Source organism: Cnephaeus nilssonii, assembly GCF_951640355.1.
Source record: "Cnephaeus nilssonii genome assembly, chromosome: 15".
NCBI lineage: Eukaryota > Metazoa > Chordata > Mammalia > Chiroptera > Vespertilionidae > Cnephaeus > Cnephaeus nilssonii.
The window spans coordinates 2,049,848-2,063,613 of record NC_137086.1 but is presented as its reverse complement, the minus strand read 5'-3'; the positions used below and the strand labels follow the sequence as shown (position 1 = coordinate 2,063,613).

The 13,766-nt window shown below is 54.2% G+C and overlaps 1 protein-coding gene across 2 annotated transcripts in view; it reads right to left on the bottom strand.

Annotated features, from left to right (window-relative positions):
• TAF1B (TATA-box binding protein associated factor, RNA polymerase I subunit B) overlaps positions 1-13,370 on the bottom strand; it is a 38,167-nt gene extending 24,797 nt beyond the window's left edge. The window contains exons 1-7 of one of the 2 annotated variants that reach the window (XM_079792072.1): positions 13,271-13,370; positions 11,541-11,639; positions 8,876-8,963; positions 5,393-5,490; positions 4,293-4,388; positions 3,979-4,126; positions 2,474-2,630 (exon numbers count right to left, since the gene is read on the bottom strand). In XM_079792072.1, the coding sequence (XP_079648198.1) occupies positions 2,474-2,630; positions 3,979-4,126; positions 4,293-4,388; positions 5,393-5,490; positions 8,876-8,963; positions 11,541-11,639; positions 13,271-13,288 (704 nt within the window). In that variant the 5' untranslated portion in view covers positions 13,289-13,370. Of the gene's footprint in view, positions 1-956; positions 1,476-2,473; positions 2,631-3,978; positions 4,127-4,292; positions 4,389-5,392; positions 5,491-8,875; positions 8,964-11,540; positions 11,640-13,270 lie in introns of those variants that run through there. The other variant, XM_079792074.1, reaches the window with a different exon arrangement.
• Positions 13,371-13,766: the final 396 nt, after the last annotated feature.

Genomic DNA, 13,766 nt, shown 5'->3' with positions numbered 1-13,766 from the left:
AAGGAAGGGAGGGAGGAGGGGAGAGGGAGGAGGAAGGGAGAGAGAGGAAGGAAGGGAGGGAGGAGGGGAGAGGGAGGAGGAAGGGAGAGAGAGGAAGGAAGGGAGGGAGGAGGGGAGAGGGAGGAGGAAGGGAGAGAGAGGAAGGAAGGAAAGGAGGAAGGGAGAGAGAGGAAGGAAGGGAGGGAGGAGGGGAGAGGGAGGAGGAAGGGAGAGAGAGGAAGGAAGGGAGGGAGGAGGGGAGAGGGAGGAGGAAGGGAGAGAGAGGAAGGAAGGAAAGGAGGAGGGGAGAGGAAGGAGGAAGGGAGAGAGAGGAAGGAAGGGAGGGAGGAGGGGAGAGGGAGGAGGAAGGGAGAGGAAGGAAGGGAGGGAGGAGGGGAGAGGGAGGAGGAAGGGAGAGAGAGGAAGGAAGGAAAGGAGGAGGGGAGAGGGAGGAGGAAGGGAGAGAGAGGAAGGAAGGGAGGGAGGAGGGGAGAGGGAGGAGGAAGGGAGAGAGAGGAAGGAAGGGAGGGAGGAGGGGAGAGGGAGGAGGAAGGGAGAGAGAGGAAGGAAGGAAGGGAGGAGGGGAGAGGGAGGAGGAAGGGAGAGAGAGGAAGGAAGGAAGGGAGGAGGGGAGAGGGAGGAGGAAAGGGGGCCGGGAAGAAAGAGATGAAGGGGCAGGATTTCACCCTCGATCTTCCAACCACATATACATTCCCCGAGAAGAATATCAGTAAATATTGATCTCCATCTTGTTAGGTTTCCAGGAGAGCTCTGCTAGCCGCTTACAGCCTCCCCGGAGGGTGGCCAGCCTGAGCTCTGCATCCGCCAGGTGACCGACGCTGTGTCTGTGGGCCTCCGGGCAGGGAGGAAATGGAGCGGCACACCACTGCGGCCACAGGGCCCCCCCGGGAGGGTGCTAAGCAACCCAGGTGAAGACGGGCAGGGAGTGGGGAGAGGAGAGGGGTTTTGAGAGTTACTTTGCAAGCATGGCTGACGGATGTGTGTGCAGAGAGGGAAGAGCCAGGCGGTTCCTAGGCTGCGGGATCGGATGCCAGAGGCGTGGCGGTTATGAAGACGGAAAATGCTGGAAGGAGAGGAGCTGGGCTGGGGGACGATGAGGAGCCTCGTGTGGTCATGCTGATCCTGAGAACCATAGACAGCCCAGGAGTGCGTCCGTCCGCGCTCCTCTGTGAGGCACACGGCCGGCCCTCAGTAAACAAGTCGGGGCTGGAGACAGACTCGGGCGTCATCACCAGAGGCGGTAATTAGACCTGGGAGGAGGTGAGGTCACCCCACGGGGCAGACAGAGCAAGACGGGCTTTCAACTTAACAGTAAAGTCACTGAGTCACGGACGATCTGCATGCGGTGAATCACCCTGAGAAAAGCCTTGTTATCTGGTTGATGTGGCCACATTCAAAGGCACTCGCATCATTCACTGGAGGCGTTTTATTTCACCCAAGGGCCTCGTGCCAAGGATGGTGGTGACGGCGGAGGAGAAGGAGAGGAGGGGAGGGGAGGGGAGGGGAGGGGAGGGGAGGGGAGGGGAGGGGAGAGGAAAGGAGAGGAAAGGAGAGGACACAGCCCGGTCAGCACTGGCTCTCCGTGTCGGCCCTGGTCTGAGCGCTCTGCACGCGCCAAGAGCTGCAGCAGCTGCCGCCCAGCGGGGAGCCAGTGTTACTCCTGCTTTGCCACAAGGCAGCGGAGGCGGAGGCATTAAGTGACCTTCCTCACGGTCCCGTCACGCACAAGCAGCAGGGCCCAGGAGCGGGTCTAAGTCTGTGCTCTTAACCACTCCACCCGCGGACCAAACCCAATGTGATTACATAGAATCCAGAACGCACGGGGACAGCGACACATTCATGACTCGGGCACATCTTCGCTGTGATGAGAAATCGGTACGCACAATGCCACCATGTACTCATTAACCATAAAGCCCTGCAGATTATCTTGAAAAATGTGATGCCAGCTATCTGCATAACAGGTTCTTCCAACAGTTTTGTTTTCAATTTCCCCATATAAACACCGGCAGCCTATGTTTAGCTCTTGTGTAACTACATTAATAACCATTTGCCAAGGTAAAGGTCATCTGTTCATCTTCTCCCTTAGAAACAAAACCACTAATACTACCACTTGAATGTCACTTTTCTTCTTCAAAGCATTTACTCACAGTAGGTAATTAACTTGCAACGCCACGTGAGGCAGGGACTATGATTCCCGCTTTATAAATAAGGAAGCAGGGAGGTGGTGAGCTCTAGCCCAGGGAGGACTGAGTTACAGAATTACAACGCCACGTGAGGCAGGGACTATGATTCCCGCTTTATAAATAAGGAAGCAGGGAGGTGGTGAGCTCTAGCCCAGGGAGGACTGAGTTACAGAATTACAACGCCGGGTGCCCCATCTTTCCAGACCCTTCCTTAACTCGAGCCTCGTAAGTCACACTATCCACGTCCGTCCCGGTCCGCAGAGAAGCACGCACGCCCCGAGGCCGCTTACCGCAGGAGGTCGGAGAGGGCGAGCGCCTCCCGCTGCCACAGCAACGACAGGCCGCAGAGAGCCAGGGTGGCGGGCACGGTCATCTTCAGCAGCCCCCTCTCCTTGCGCAGAGAGTACTCGACTCCATCCAGGGACCCGGAGCAGACGGATGCCATTTCTTAGGGGACAAAGGAGAAAGAGTGAAATCCAAAGAGGCATTTGAACCTGTGGTTCTCAAAGCATCGTCCCTGGACCAGCTGCCTGGGGTCGCCTGAGCCCCGAGGAGCTGCACCAACCTGTCCATCAAGCCTGCAGGGGCTGAGGGGGCAAAGGATGGAGGATGACTGGCTTACAAGCTGAAGAGGACACAGATCCCCGTAGAACACATGAGACGTTATGGTATGTTCATGACAGCTCGCAGGAGCTGCCAGGTGAGATGGCAGGTAGAAAACCTGCCTGGCCCAGCTTCTGCTCCGTCTCACTAAGCAGTGATAAGGGCAATGTTAAAAAGGAAGCCCGAGGCCAGACAAGGGGGAAGGGAGGAGAGCAGTACAGGTTGACAGCTGGGAAGCATCTGGACAGGCGATCGGGCCTGGGCAGTCCGGAGCGAGCTGGACTGGTTGGTTAAACCAGGGACCCCTGGCAACAGGGACGGTCGGGCTCACCCCAGGAGAACTAACTGCTGGAAAGTCTGACCAGATTCCCACCCCAGCGCCACAGCCCAAGGACTGCCCGCCCCAACCTTGGCGGGAGACTGGAAGCTTCTCCTGGAGAGCGGGGAGGAAGGCCTCTGGGACAGATAGGGACCTCAGCCACACTCACGGCTGAGACGGGGGGGGGGGGGGGGGGGTAAGTGAAAGGTCACATAGGGAGTCCTGAGAGAAGCCCTCTCCCGGGCCCTCTCCCTCCCGCCCACTTTCCAGAACAGCCAGGCTGACACCCTCCAGGAGGGCCCAGGAGCGTGGTCTAAGTCTGTGAGCCTCAGAGAGTCTCTGGAAAACCGGGCCAGCTCCCGGGGAGCGGACTTGCGGGTGGGAATGCTGGGGGTCCACGAAGGAAGGGACCAGCAGCTCAGCCTCCCGGGGAGCCCAGGGACAAGACTCCCCGGGCACAATTGGGACTTAAATCAGAAAACGAGGCGCGCACACATGGACCACGGCTTCATTCCGTGGCTTTAGTCTGTGCTGAGAAACCGGATGTCACCTTTGACGCCTGTCCACGACTGTGGGCTAAGCTCTCTCACTGCTCGGCAGCGGCTTTTCTGTGGAATCCTGAGCCCGCACATCCATGTGGCCTTTCCTGAGTTGGCCTCCGTCTTTCTAGACCCACTGACCGTGTGGCTGCCTCTCAACATCACACGACAATATTCCCCGGAGACAACGTGCCTCCGTGTGACACAGGTTTCACTCCACGGCCTGTGCTCGGCCTTGCTTCTGCTGGGCCAGCCTCCTCTCCTGAGCGCGAGGAGAGGGACTGCGCTCCTTCCGAGGGGCGCCCCCAGCTCCCCCCGCACCGCGTCTCCCTACCTGACTGGGAGGCTCTGCTGGACAGGGAGGGCCTCCTGTGGCCGTCGGCCTGGGGCTCGGCCCCACTTTCACCCCAAGAAGGGCCGCTGGCGTCACTCAGCAGCGCGGGCTCGCTCTCCCAGTCCGAGTGGCTCGGACTCCCCAGGACCTATTTGCAAAGCAACATCGAGTTACTACACAGGAATTGTAACTTAAACGGCGTTAATTCCCATGAACTTACACCATTCCTGACCACATCAACCCCGGGGGGCGGGCATCCTCCTCTCCACGCCTCCCCGGAGTGTCCCTGGTCCCACTCTCTGGGGGTGACTTACCGCAGCTTTCCTTTTTCTGGCATAAACCGGGTTTTCGCAATACGCCTGCCTGCTCTTCTGAAGGTAGCGCTTCCAAAAGTTATGTAAAACTTGATTCTGGGGTGGAAGGGAAACGAGGGGGATTGTGTACCGATGACAAATACGCTCGCACATCTCGCCCACAGCAGCTCTGTGCTGAGCTTCCTGTGCTGAGCTTCCAGCTCCTACGGCGGCCTCTGCCAGGACAGGCGGTGCCTCTTCGGCCGCACCCGGTCTGAGGTCCCCTGCGTGGCGGCCCCCAGCAAAGCCCCTCCACAGCTCTCCTTGGGGCTGCGGCCCACACCGGCTCCCTCCCTCCTCGTTCTGCCCTTGGTGTCCCCTGTGAGCACCCGGCGTCTGACTGTGCTCCCTCACTCCCTCTCCCCAGCGAGGGGTCTCCAGCGCTTGGCTGCAGGGATGGCGTGAGGCAGGGGTACAATAACCACGGTGCTGAGGCACTGGCTTAGAGTTCCTGAGATGGCTGCACCTAGATGAGGAAATCCGAAATGCAGAATAGAACAGTCCCTCTCGGGGACACTCCTGAGAGGCAGCAGAGTCAAAGGATGGCCCCCGGCCCGCCGCCGCAGGCCACCCGGGAACTTGCTAGAAAGGCCAATCCTTGGGCTGCTCCAGACCTCCTGCCCCAGCGGCTCTGGGACGGTCAGCAGTCTGTGCTCCACAGGCCTCCGGGCTCCTGACACGCCCACGCTGGAAGCCACACACCGGCTTCTGTCTAAACCCCGAGCCCGGCCCACGCCGCCCCGGGCCCCTGGGGAACGGAACTAGCACACTGCCACGGAGAAGCAGCAGGAAGCCTGCAAAGCTACTCCTTTTACGTGGTTGAAGTCAATGTTTCCTAAATACACGACGAGTACGGCCTGTCTTGTTTTCTGTGAGATGTACCCTCTGTACATCCCGGAGAATGTAGTTTGGGAATTGCTGGTCTGATAAAAAGACTAAAGCAAAAATGTCAGCAGCAAGATTCTCCCGGCGGCCCCCTGGGAAGACTGGTTAGTTTCCCTCTAAATCTTACTGCTCTCCGAACAAGAGGGAAAGCTAACATCCAGGCACAAAGGACTCACCTTGAATTCGGGGCCCACCCCCAGGGCCTTCAAGGCCTCGGCTTGCTGACACAGAATGTGCTGGAAGCCTTCGCACACGTACCAATCCCAGCCTCTCTCTGAAAGACAGACACCACGTTTCAGACACCCTCCCCAACCACGGTGTGTGGAGTGACGTCAGGGAGTGCTTTACCGAGGGCACGCACCGCGCCTGCGCACAGGCACGCTGTCTGACACAGGGCACTGCCGTCGTCTGTATCCCTGAGTGGGGTTTCCACTCTTAGTCTCGTCTCCAACACGGCAGATTTGTCCCCAAATGCTAAAGCTAAACGTTCCTTTTATCGTCGATGAGATTTTGTATTTCACATTATCCACAATTTTTCTGAGATATTAATGTAAAAGGTAGGAAAATGGTAGTCACCATGTCAAACAAGTGAAATACGTTTTAAGAAGCCTACTGTGTGACCAGTGCCCAGTAAACCCGGCATGGGGCCCTCCGCGCCGGCCCTGGCTTGCACTGCTCTGCTCCCGCCCAAGGCAGGCGGCGGTGCCGTCTGGGAGGAGCGGACAGAGCAGGAGGGGCCAGGCCACGGAGAGGCAATGCGTTCCCTCCAACGCCCAGCCCAGCGGCACTCCGCTTCTCTGAACACGGCTCCAGGACTGGGGGAAACGGCAAGCGAGGAACCCCACTTTCTGGAGCTCGGCCAGGAGCCAGGAGCGCGCTGGGTGCTGTGCGGGTTCTTTTCCTCGGTCCTCAGACCGCCCCAGAGCCGGGGAGAAATCTGCCACGTGACAGACAAGAGCTACGCGTTTCCACAGAAACCCCCGTAAAACCGGGGTCCCCCGCCCTGCTGGACCAACGCTGTCCTTTGGAGGCGGAGCGGCGCCTTCGCACACAGAGCTCTGAAGCCGGCACCACGACTCCAAGTCCCTCCCCCTGCGCAGGGCCCAGGACTGCGCTGCTCTCCCTCACCTGTCACAGGCCCGAACCCAGTTTCTGCAGAGGGTCTTGGGTTGTTCATGAGTGAAACGGAAAGCCTGTCATTCCGATGCACCCCGAGTGCAGGGAGGGCGGGGAAGCCCTTCAACCTGGGCCCCGTGCGCTCCTCCTCCTGCGCCTGCTCTCACCCGCACACCCTGCGTCTGCTCTCACCTGCACACTCACCCGCACGCCCGCGTCTGCTGTCACCCGCACACCCCGTGTCTGCTCTCACCCGCACACCCTGCGTCTGCTGTCACCCGCACACCCCGTGTCTGCTCTCACCCGCACGCCCCGCGTCTGCTGTCACCCGCACACCCCGTGTCTGCTCTCACCCGCACACCCTGCGTCTGCTCTCACCCGCACACCCCGTGTCTGCTCTCACCCGCACACCCCGTGTCTGCTCTCACCCGCACACCCCGTGTCTGCTCTCACCCGCACACCCCGTGTCTGCTCTCACCCGCACACCCCGTGTCTGCTCTCACCCGCACACCCCGTGTCTGCTCTCACCCGCACACCCCGTGTCTGCTCTCACCCGCACACCCCGCGTCTGCTCTCACCCGCACACCCTGCGTCTGCTCTCACCCGCACACCCTGCGTCTGCTCTCACCCGCACACCCTGCGTCTGCTCTCACCTGCACACTCACCCGCACGCCCCGCGTCTGCTCTCACCCGCACACCCTGCGTCTGCTGTCACCCGCACACCCCGCGTCTGCTCTCACCCGCACACCCCGTGTCTGCTCTCACCCGCACACCCTGCGTCTGCTCTCACCCGCACACCCCGCGTCTGCTCTCACCCGCACACCCCGCGTCTGCTCTCACCCGCACACCCTGCGTCTGCTCTCACCCGCACACCCTGCGTCTGCTCTCACCCGCACACCCTGCGTCTGCTCTCACCCGCACACCCTGCGTCTGCTCTCACCCGCACACCGTGTCTGCTCTCACCCGCACACCCTGCGTCTGCTCTCACCCGCACACCCTGCGTCTGCTCTCACCCGCACACCCTGCGTCTGCTCTCACCCGCACACCCTGCATCTGGGCTCCTTGTCCGCATAACTGACGGTACCACCTTCATTTTAGAGGAAGGAACGAAGGTCAGAGGCTGAATATAAGACACCTGACATCTCCTTTGAAGCACCTGAAGTTCCTGCAGCTACTGAAGTTTAACTATATTTTAACTATTTACAAAGGTCAAATCCCAGTTAACCAGGTTTACCCTAACAAAATTCAATTAAAATGAATCAGGTTTCAGCCTAATAACCAGTCACTACTGAAGGTTAAACAGGACAGCAGCTGGCACTTGGGCACTCTGTCATCCACCAGAGCAGCAGTGTTCACCGGAGTTCATTCACGTTCTCACATTTCTATTTCAAGTGTGTGCCCCTGGAGCCCCTCATGGGGAGGAGCCGTCATTAGCCGGTTTCAAACCTGAGAACCTGGTCCTAGGTCATCAGTGGCAACGTAAAAAGCATCAGGTAGACTACCTCAGATTCCTCTCAAAAGGTTAATTACATGTACTTACTGCACTAATGAAACAGATACCTTTCAAAGCACACCCATGCTGAGGCTAGTTTTTTTAAAAATATGTTTTTATTGATTTCAGAGAGGAAGGGAGAGGGAGAGAGAGATAGAAACATCAATGATGAGAGAGAATCACTGATTGGCTGCCTCCTGCACACCCCACACGGGGGATCGAGCCTGCAACCCAGGCCTGTGCCCTTGAGCAAAATCGAACCCAGGACCCCTCAGTCCTCTGGCTGACGTTCTACCCACTGAGCCAAACCAGCTAGGGCCTGAGGCTATTTTAAGGGAAAATAATCTTCCCTATTTTAAAAGGGTGTGTTCAGCCCTGACCAGTTTGGCTCAGTGGGTAGAGCGTCGGCCTGCGGACCGAAGGGTCCCAGGTTCGATTCTGGTCAAGGACATGTACCTTGGTTGCGGGCACATCCCCAGTAGGAAGTGTGCAGGAGGCAGGTGATCGATGTTTCTCTCTCATCGATGTTTCAAACTCTCTATCCCTCTCCCTTCCTCTCTGTAAAAAATCAATAAAATGTATATAAAAAAATAAGTGGGTGTGTTCCAAGTTCAGTGTGAGAAACGGGTTTCTGAACATTGAGTATCAGGTTTAACTGGCCCAACCTGACAATTCCTGCTGAATCATTTCAGAAAGTAAGCATTTTTCTTAAAGCACAGCAGGTCACATTCATGAGGTGATAAATAGAGCAGAAAAGCACACGCCGACAGATAGAAAGAGACAGGCTCCTTTGGCATCATTACTTTTTTTGCGTAATAGCTGCTCCACTGGAAAAGCAGCTTGACAACAGCAGGTGAAAAAGGACCTGCTGGCAGACAGCCGCCTCCGTCTCACCTTCAATAACCACCCACTCTAATTCCACGTGGCATTACCTGCTTAGGATCCTGGCAACTTCTCTAGAACCTGTTTAATATTCCATTCCACATCCCCAAATCATGAAGGTGAAAACCGAGGCTGAAGAATGCTAGGCACATATGAAGCATGAGCTTACCATGTTTCTTCCTCCCTTTAAGCCCCCGGCTGACAGCTTGTACTTTAGTGTTAGGAATCGCCTCAGTGTTTAAAACTTCCTTAGATCTCTGCAGGAGACGGAAACAGCATCATTAAAACCATAGCTTTACGTCTCCCACAGGTTTCCAAGCTGTTCCTGAAGTACAATGAACCAAACGGTGAGTGCCAGAACCAATGATGGCACATCTGGGGGAAATTCCATAAGTTGGAACATTCTGATTAACCTTTTTGTCGCTTCCTCATTCAAAATTACTCCCTACCTAAAACAGTGCCTGGGATACAGTAACACTGAGTAAATGTCTGTCAAATGAATGAACTTTTATTTCAAATCACTGTGTGTGTGTGTGGGGGGGTGTAATCTTTTATTTTTATTTATTTTTTAAATTTATTGGTGAGAGTATTACAAGTGACCCCTTTCCCCCCATGCACCCCTCCCAGGCCTTAGCCACACTACGTTCATGGGTTATGCAAAAAGCACACAAGTTCTTCGGTAAAATCACTTTCTAATTGTTTCAAATCAAACCTCAAGTCAAATATATTTGTTTCTTCTGCACCAAAATGCTTTGGAATTAAAATAATTTCTGTAATTATTTTAATCAGCAATGCCTAAGCTACACATCCTACTTTTCCGTATTTGAAAAATATTCTAAAACAGCTTTATTTATGAAATTATAAAAATACTACTTTTTATTTTTTATCCATTTATAGGATTTTGGAATGACTAAACGGTGGGTACAATTCATTCCCAAGTCTTCAGTTCCAAGTGCTCTCAGGGATGGTACCTAAGATTCTGGTTTGCTCTCTGCTTATGGCTCTTTCTCTCTCTCACACAGATATTAAATCTTTCTTAAAATTTTATAAATGCTTCCAACATATACTTTCCCTAATTATTACACCAATAATATTATTTACAAATGAGCCATATTTTAAAAATCACACACCCAAAAAAGAAAAACACCCTAGAATTCAGATCTTCTAACACCTGGTCCAGTGTTCTGTCTACTTTTTTACTAATACTGAAATAAAAATTTAGCCATTACTATATGATTGTATAATTTTAAGAATTCTCTCCTAAAATGTATATATAAAATATATATATGAAATTAATCCTCTTAACATACTTACTCGTAAATAATGTAAAAATATAGAAACATGATCAAGTATATATTTTTCTTAAGTAAATCTCTTACTTCAGTAGTACATGTAGGAGAAGTTATTTTCTTCCAGGTAATCAATACTTCATACCTTTGTTTAGTATCTTTAAATAATATGTAGGCACTTACTGCAGACATAATTTTAGGTGCAAATAATATGTAGACATTCTACTCATAAATTTGATTTTCCAAAAGCAATCATCTTTTGTGTGTGTGTATCCAAAACCAGCCCCGTAATCAAAATAACGAACATACCCCTTGGCCCAACCACGTCGTCAGAGGAGCACTGACGTACCTTTTAAACGCGCTGTGTGACTACGTGGAAGGGGACATGAGGACTTCCGCTGAGACAGAGAGCAGTGACTGTCTGCAGGACAAGCCTGTGCGACTGAGCTGCAAGCTGAACCAACCACTTTCTCAAGGGGAATTTTTTTTTACTTGTTTCATATATTTTTTCCAGGTTTTTTGTTGTTTAGGGTAGGAAGGTAAGTCTGGGTCCTGCTACGCCTTCCTGGCCAGGAGCAGAAGTCCACACAGTGACACTGATCTGTCCCAACTGTGCCTTTCGGAAGGGGATGTGGTGAGGGGAGTATCTGCTCCTTCCTGGCTCTGCAGACTCTGAGCAAATCCTCCTCCACAGAGAAGAGTCGTAGCATGTTTATGTCCAACAGCAGGTTGCCCACACCCTTGATTCTTTGGGTTATGTTGCCCTGAGGTGCGTAACCAGGACAGGACCTCGCCCTCCGGTGGGAAAGGGCCTCCACGATCAAGGCCATGCAGGACAGAATGGCAGTCTCTCCTCTAGAGGCAGGTGTGGTGGGGTAAAATGAACACTGCAGTCAGAAGACTCAGGGTCAAGTTCTGGCTCAACACTTCATACCTGTGTGGCTTTGGCAAACTCGCTCAAGTCGTGAGGCCTACCTGCCCTGTCTCTAGATAGACACAATAGTGTAGCTCACAGGTTCTTACGAGGAGGGAGTTAAGGACTGGGTAATAGAACGCTTGGCAATCTGTAAGGTACTGTACAAAGATAAAACAATAACGAAGCCTATTTCCAACAGTCCTCCATCTTTCTAACATTCCATCTTCAAAACCTCTAAGATCCCACCACACATTAAAAACTCTTAACTCATCAAAGAACTACAGTTTTAATTATTTCCCCATAAGACTGCACCAAGCATGTCAAACTCAGAGGCTAACACGGGCCAAATAAACGAGGCGTGCGGCCCGCGGGCCACGAGTTTGACACGCTTGGACTACACAGTCTGAATCAGGAAATCAGTTATATGTATGGCCCAACATAATTTCAAAAACTCATCCTTAGATCTAACTCACAAATTCCTTCACCTGTGTAAGCCCTTGAAGACTACTGACATCTGTGGAATTGGCGTATTACAGGACCCATAAGAACAGATCAACTCTTTGCCACATACGAGGCTGAACCTGCAATGTTTGAAACATGAGCAAGTTCGCGGATGAGATGTTACTTACGTCTGTAACGTTGTGGCAGGAAGTACAATAGTATTTGCCCTCATCAGTCAGACCCCAGGACACGGCAGCGCACTGGGCACAGCGCTCTCTGAGCTCTTTCTGCAGGAAAAGAGGAAAGCCGCATTCAGCACATGGGACCCAAACCCTGCAGTTCCACCCCACACATAAAAAAACATCAAAAGTAGAAAATATGCAAGAGAGATGCTCTAGAAGCAGGGAGAACAGTAGTTCAAGTTCTTGAGCAGTTTGAATGGATTAAACCAGTGGTCTGCAAACCACGGCTCGCGAGCCACATGCGGCTCTTTGGCCCCTTGAGTGTGGCTCTTCCACAAAATACCACGGCCTGGGCGAGTCTATTTTGAAGAAGTGGCGTTAGAAGAAGTTTAAGTTTAAAAAATTTGGCTCTCAAAAGAAATTTCAATCGTTGTCCTGTTGGTATTTGGCTCTGTGACTAATGAGTTTGCCGACCGCTGGATTAAACTATTAAAGAAGAGTTTCTAAAACATGCAGTGGGTGAGGGGGGATGAAGAAAAGGTGGTAGGGGTGAAACAGGAAAAAGATGAGTGAATACTAGTAAAACTCCTTGAAAATGCAGTGATGAAAAAAAAAAGATAGTAAAAGAGTTAAGTATAGAGAAGATTTAACAAGTAGAAATAGCATACCATTTTTTAATAGTTTTTTTAAAATTGATTTTAGAGAGGGAGAGGGAGAGAGAGACAGAAACATCAATGGTCATCAAGCAGCATCCCGGGCATGCATCCTGCCCAGGAGTCCAACCCCAACCTCCAGGTTCACAGGTCAGTGCTCAGCTACTGGGCCACACCGGCGGGGCAGAGACCAGATTTTTATTATAATTGTGTCGATTAATTCATTCAGCAATACAAGGAGCATCAACAATCAATGTACTAGGCATTTAAGTAGGTGATGAGGATTCAAGGGGGAGCCAGACAGACCTGGTCCCCACTCACGGCATCGTCGGGCTAAGGGTGTTAGAATGACAGTGTCATGAACAGACGTTACCCACCCATCGCTCAGTAAACAGCTACTGAGCATCCATCCACAAGGAGTGAGGCCTTCCGTTCCCACAGCGCTTCTCCACGTCCCTAGACTCATCAACCCCCGGTCCCCGGGGTCTTTGGTGTTTGACATGATCACTGGTCTCATGACAGAAGGCCTTAACGCCGCCGAAGACGCCGGCACGTTGTGTGGCATGCCAAAAACGAACGCCCCGTTTATTTGGGGGAGCTGGTCACGTTTTCTCTAACCCCGTATCGATAACTATCGTTCCTTCCCTGGAGGGCCCCCAAACCCGACTTTGGAATCCCTGCACGAGATGGTGGCGAGGGTTCCCAGGGGTTGCCTGGGGGCATTCTGGTTCCAACCCCGACCCTCCCTCTCGCGCCCCAACATCAAAGGGAACTTGCGGGCCGAGCAGAGAGGATGCGCCACCTGGGTGGACACCCCCCCCAAACCCACCGCTCATCCTTTCCTAAGCACACCCACCCATCCAGGCTGTCACCCCACCCTGCCGGCACCCACACCTCCTCCTGCCAGAAACTCCAGCCTCTTTCCCCCAAACACCCGCGCGCGCCCGCCGGCCCCGGCCCCGGCCCCGCCCCCGGCGGTCAGAGGCCGCCCCGCAGCCGGACGGCGTCCTCCAGCCCCCGCTCCCCAGCTCGGGTCCCCTCCCGCCCGGCTGTGCGGACCCGCCCGGCCCCCCGCCCGCTCACCGCCTCCTCTCGGTCCATAGCGACGCAGCGGCCGCCGACGCCGTCGGGGCCCGTTACCCGGACAGCGAGCGCAACTTCCGGGGGCGGCGGAACAGCGTTCCGGGCGGAAACCGAGACCCTGACTGTGAGTTCCGGGCGCCTGCGGCCGCGGTGGAACCTCCCTTTGCTCCCTCCGGGGGCAAAGCCGCAAACCCTGGGTCCCCCTCCCTTTCCGAGTCAAGGAAACGCGAATCACACCTGTAAGGAGCTGGGCGGGGCCTCCTGCTGAGAGGACGCAGCCACGCCCTGTCTGCCGGCGTTAATTCGGAGACCCTGGCTGCAGGGAGCGCCCCCCTCCACGTGGCTTTGAATAGCGCGGGAGGCGGGGGCTCCGGAGGGAAGAGTGCAGGTTGCTGGGTGAGATCGGGTGTCTAACCCCGGCTTTCCTGCTCCCTGGGCCGCAGTCTCCTCCTCTGTAAAAGCTGGCCATTACCTGTGAGCCCCTCAGTGAGCCTCA